The following is a 6,070-nucleotide window of genomic DNA, read 5'->3' on the forward strand; positions in this document are numbered from 1 at the left end:
CGCACACATCTGAACTCATACATATATGTGTGTGTGTGTGTGTGTGTGTGTTTATAGTCTTAAAATATCAGTTAATCTGACCTTACATACACATATACACATATATAAGATGCTCACCAAGGCTTCATTTATATTATAAAAACAGTAAAATTGTGAAATGTTATTACAAAAAAATGATGTAATTTATTCCTGTGATGGCAATTATCAGCAGCCATTACTCCAGTCTTCACATGATCACATGTGTCACATGATCTTTCAGAAGTCATTCTAATATGATGAAGATGCATAGAAATTTCAAAAGAACATAGTCTACATTATTTGAAATAGAAAACTTTTGTAACATAGTTTGCATGTTTTTAACTTTTGATCAATTTAATGAGCCCTTGGATATTTAGTAATGTATTTTTGAATGAAAAAATAAATAGATACAAAAAAAAAGCCCTAGCTTACCATGTCTTGTCCAAACTTCCTTACATAACAGTACGTCCATTTGAATAGCACTTTCTTAGTTTTAACATCCTTCAGGAGTAAGCAGTCCGGCAGGGGAGTGAGGATATATTCCCCATACAGACTGCACCGAACGGCAGCCTCTGTGCCCACTGCTATGACCAGAAAATCACGAACTGCAAGACAAAAGGAACAAGTGAGTGTTAGCACAAAAAGAAATCAGAAATAAAGTGAATAACTTGTCTTGTGCTACGTGAACAGTCTCTAAAACATCAAATTATTAGTCATTGTTTACAGAACTCTCAAATCTCATCCAATCTTGTATGCATTTTAAAAAAAACTTTTAAATGTGGTTTGACATAATTTATGCCAAGTGCCTTTGGTTTTTGCATGTTGTAACTGATTGAAAGTAAAATGTGGATTGAATATAGCAAATTAGTCATATGTCCTACTTGTACTTTTTTAAAGGTGTTAATTTTATAGTACTTTAAAAATAATTTTGAGGGGTCTTTTTGATGTCTGCACTTTAAATCACCATCTAGTTTAATTGCATTAAAAAAAGCATGTGAAACATCAAAAATGGTGAGTAAATTACTTTAGGATGATCTATTTCTTTAACTATTTGCATCAACTCCTATAGTTTCAACTTATGGACTTTCTGTAAGAGTACATGGACAATATAAACTGAATCACTTTTTTATGTCTTTTTTAAGTCACTGAAACTCAAACTTGCACCCGAAGTCAGCAGGGAACACAACCTATTGCTTTTCCTCTGGAGATAGCTTTGAAATTCAAAATTGGATGTCCACAGGAGCAGGAAGAAGCCAGAGAAGGCAGCCCTGTCTAAGTTCAACCTTTGTTCCATCGGTTGATGTTCACAGCTGTCATTTTCTGAGCCTCTTCCTCCTCGCTCTGCATCTTCCAGGATGAAACAAGCTCTCAGACTGTTGGCTTGTTGCCCCGTGAGGCCTCACCCGTGAGCGTGAATGTCAAATTGACTTGTTTTTCCTGTTCGCTCTGGTTTGCAGCGCTGCTCGGGGAGAACGTTACACGCAGACGTGCGCAGTTCCCTTGCTATCTGGAGATACAGATGGCACACGTGTGAAGCACGACTCTGTTAACATGGATGACTCACTGGACACATGCTGCAGTTAGTGTTCTGATTTAGCTGGATGATGAACAAGAATCGTTTGATTTTGCACCTTTGTAGGTCTCCTTCATTTGATATTTTAGTAACACCTCTCTGTTTAGATCAAATGTCATTCACTGGCTGTGCGTTATTCTTATCTGTGTCCTTCATGCTGGATTAATAATCATTTAGGTTCGTATGCACATGAGTTTGTTTTTACTCCTGTTATAATGCTATTGAATCATATGTATGATTTGAGTTAGTATGAGGTTTTTTTTTATCAGATCTCATGAGAAAATTCTATACTATTTTATGAGGTGGCATAACCTTGCTGTATTTTAGTGGAAATACAAACTTTCCAGGAGGACTCTGTTTGAAAACCGTCGCTGCTTACATAGACAGTATTTTAAGACCTCATAGCTGCGTTCTTGGCAAAGGTTCCAGAAGAAAAGATACCTAATTTTGGCCAAATTTAGGGTGACCACACGTCCATTTTATAAATTCAATCCAATAATGCCTTTTTTTCACTGACAAAATTGATCCAAAACTAAATATATGAATAAAATATATTCTAATTGAAACTATTTTGCTCAATATTTGTCATTAGCTTAGCAAAATGCTAACACTAAACAGTTCATAAAAGCCAAGTCTCTCATTCAATGAGAATCGGTCACTTATAAAATTCCATCACATTTAAATGTGTAAGTAGGTTCAGAAACAGACCTGGTGTCTCATTCTTGTTCGCTACCATCATTCACTTCAACGGCCTTGATTTTAATAGATCCATTGTCAAGAAGTTTTGTTTAGGTGTCTAAGTTGTCATTTTGGGAACAATTCATGAAAAATTCTGTTGTTATCATGTTTTCCTCATTTGATTCGTGCTTTGGTGCAAAGCAGGACTTGACAATTACTTTTATGTGTTCATTTACGGTAAATTGACTCCCGGTGCCTATCTTGATTTCAAGAGTGTCTGATGAGATCTGCCGAGTGTTAATCAGCCTCTGATTGTCGGGTCACTGATTAAAAAGAGTCTTAACGACCCCGGTTCATCAGCGTATTGCACAGATCACAAGAGACGATACATTAATTAGCCATGAATTTTGTGCATCAGCGTAATTGCGCATATGTATATATTTATTTTTACATTTCCTAAGTGTCATCTGTTTGATCATTTCAAACAATGCATGATCAAAAACATTTCTGCTACTAATTGGTTGTCTGTTCGTGTTCTAGGCTTTAAACCCACAGCCGTATCAAAGGCACGGTCAAACCACAGCAGCACCAGCAGTATTAGCACCGCAAGGCCAGTGTGAAGTTCACCTCAATGTGAAACTGCAGCACCTGCATAAATAAGATTCAGGCACAGTGGATTCAGTAGATGAGTAGGGGGCTTCTCGGGAAGGAAAGGCACAATAAATGCAATCCCAACTGTGAGAAGCTGATACTGTCTTGACTCTCAAACTATAGATCAGAGAAAAAAATACCACTTCCTTCCTATCTGGCCCATGGGTGTTCACACTGAGCATCTATCGGCTAAAATTAAGAACAGGAACTACAATACTTGGGTTGCTGAACCTAAATCTATCTTTAAAAAATCTGCCTTCCTGATGCCAGTTTTGCTATGTTAGAATAGCGTACTACCATACTGTTGCTATTGCAGTATGGTAGGGTGCACAGTAAGTCAATTTTCTGTATGCATAATGGAGCTCTCAGATAAAATACTACATTTGCCTAAAATGTGTGTACAGAGTGCATGACATCCCAAAAAACTGTATCCCAAAATGCAATCTAACTTGCATTTTCAAGGTGACACGAAGTGGAAGCTATGAAATTTGTATCTTTTATCTCTTTTGAGAGTCATTGTTTAAAATATAAATAATATAATGTTTGCATTTATATATATTATTTATTTATTCTATCATTTATATTAACGTTCTTATTGATTTTATATAAAGATGTCTCTTATGTTAACCTAGACTGCATTTGTTTGATTAAAATACAGTAAATATAGTAATACTGTTATAATAAATATTATTATGATTTAACAAACTGGTTTTTATTTGAATATATTTTAAAATGTAATTTATTCCTGTGATGCAAAGCTGAATTTTCAGCATCATTACTCCAGTCTTCAGTGTCACATGATCCTTCAGAAATCATGCTAATAAGCTGATTGGTTGGTCAAGAAATACTTACACTCTAAAAAATGCTGGGTTAAATACAACCCAGTGCTGGGTAAAATAGGGACAAACCCAGCAATTGGGTTGTTTTGACCCAGTGGTTGGGTTACTACCCAGAAGGTTGGGTTAAACATTTAACCCAACTGCTGGGTCAAAACAACCCAATTGCTGGGTTTGTCCCTATTTTACCCAGCACTGGGTTGTATTTAACCCAGCATTTTTTAGAGTGTATTATTATTATGTTCATTTCTTTCTTTCTTACCCCAAACCTTTGAATGGCTGTTTCCACACAAATATTAAGCAGCACAACTGTTTTCAAGATTGATAAGAAATATTTCTTGAAATCAGCATATTAGAATGATTTAAGGATCATGTGACACTGATGCTGAAAATTGCCATCAAAGGAATAAATTATCATTTAAATTTATTAAAATAGAAAACTGTTATTTTAAATTGTAATAATATTTCACAATATTACGGTTTTGAATGTATTTTTGATCAAATAAATGCAGCTTTTCTTTCTAAAACACAAAAAACTTCAATCTGAATCATCCGGTCTTCAAAAGCAGTCGCACAAACACTTGAAAACACCAGTCAGACAAATCATTGATGCTGTTTAATGTAAACATGAAGACAGATGGAGAAAATGCCTCATCCGCCTGTTTGCCTCTCTGATTCCCAGAATTTTACTCCCTCATGGAGACGATTTGAACGTTTAGTTTCCACCTGCTCCCAGTTTTTGTCTTTGATGTCGAGCTTCTATACAAAACATCATACACCACCCACAACCTAGCGACTTGAAACATTCTTGCTCATCCAATCAAATCTATCAGGGGGTGGTTGCAATCCAATTATCCCTAAACTGCTGCAAGCCTGACCTCTAGCATCTTTAAACTTACCAGCACTTTGAATTGAAGAGACTGGCAGCTGGACTGTGAAGCATTTCAGGTCAGCTTGACAACTAGATTGAGATCTTTTCCACCAAGATCTCTTCATTTGTACGTTTTATATGAATAATAGCCATTTTGTGAAATGTACATTGGAGAAAATGGAATATAAGGGACATTAAGAGACAGTTAAGAGAAGGGTGATGAACATAATCACTTCATGTTCTGCCAAGTCTAGCGATTTGCTTATAATTAAAAGCCATTTGCTCGGTCCTCAACCAAGGACAGGAAATTGAGTTCAGAATAGCACAATACTCTTATTATTTCTGCCATATACTGTACAGTATGTTCTGTATGAAGGGAATATTATAAATGTGTGGTATGCAACTGTGTGAGGCAGAGGTGGGAGACTCGAGTCACATGACTTGACTCGAGTCTGACTCGAGTCGCAAATTTAAGGACTTGTGACTTGCTTGACTAAATCAAGAAAATGACTTGACTTGACTTGGACTTGAGATCCAGTGACTTGAGACTTGACTTGATTTGACCTTCATGACTCGGCAGGACTTGACTTTATAACAACTCTAATTATTATTATAAATCATTGCGACATAATTTGGTAAACAAAACGCAAGCCACTGAACCAGTGGCAGAAGTGATCCGAGTCTGCGCAGTTCATGACACTGCACGAGCACAGTCAGGAACACAGCGCGCCAAATACAGGGAGCAAGAGAATCTCCCGAGATGTTTGGATAAACACTTCGAAACTGTATGCATTTGCTGTATGCATTTACAAAGCCAGGACGTCGGCACTTCAAAAAGGAAAGGTATGTAAGCTTGTTCGTTAGTTGAAAACAGCATTGGTCTTAAAATTCAGCTTAAGTCTGTCATTAAATTACGACTTGACTTGCTTGAGGTGAGCCACTGACTTGACTTGCTTGATTTGTTTGTACTGTGACTTGAGACTTGCTTGAGACTTGATGGTAGGGACTTGAGACTTGCTTGAGACTTGAACATGTGTGACTTGCCCCCACCTCTGGTGTGAGGATACTGTATTCCACAATGCAATGCATCTTACATGACTTTGCATTTTTAGTGTAATTACATTATTTGAAGAATACTATTTTTTAAAGATAGTTAGGTGACTGTTCCCTTCCAATATAGGTGTCACGGTGGGCCTACTGTGAAGGAGCGAGGAGACGAAGGAGTTTCCAGAATTATCAGACTTCGTTTACAACAGGGAAAACCACACGTAGGACACGGGGATCGACGTTCATTCAACAAGTAGACCAGACCAAACCAAACTGAACAGACTGGGGCTTATAAACACAGGGGAACGGTGGAGCAGACAGTTCAGAAGGCCATGGCGGAGTAGGGAACTCAGGAGGCCATGGCTGGACGGCCTCCGTGGCCTCGCCACTCCGCCC

At 37.4% G+C, this 6,070-nt stretch overlaps 1 protein-coding gene across 1 annotated transcript in view; it reads right to left on the reverse strand.

The window, feature by feature from the left end:
- Positions 1-6,070, reverse strand: part of dok2l (docking protein 2-like) — a 14,054-nt gene that overhangs the window by 1,786 nt on the left and 6,198 nt on the right. The window contains exon 4 of the mRNA XM_016541259.1: positions 451-623. Coding sequence (XP_016396745.1) covers positions 451-623 — 173 coding nt within the window. The remainder of the gene's footprint in view (positions 1-450; positions 624-6,070) is intronic.

The sequence above is a fragment of the Sinocyclocheilus rhinocerous genome, unplaced genomic scaffold (assembly GCF_001515625.1).
Source record: "Sinocyclocheilus rhinocerous isolate Xijiao unplaced genomic scaffold, SAMN03320098_v1.1 scaffold1660, whole genome shotgun sequence".
NCBI classification, from domain to species: Eukaryota; Metazoa; Chordata; class Actinopteri; order Cypriniformes; family Cyprinidae; genus Sinocyclocheilus; species Sinocyclocheilus rhinocerous.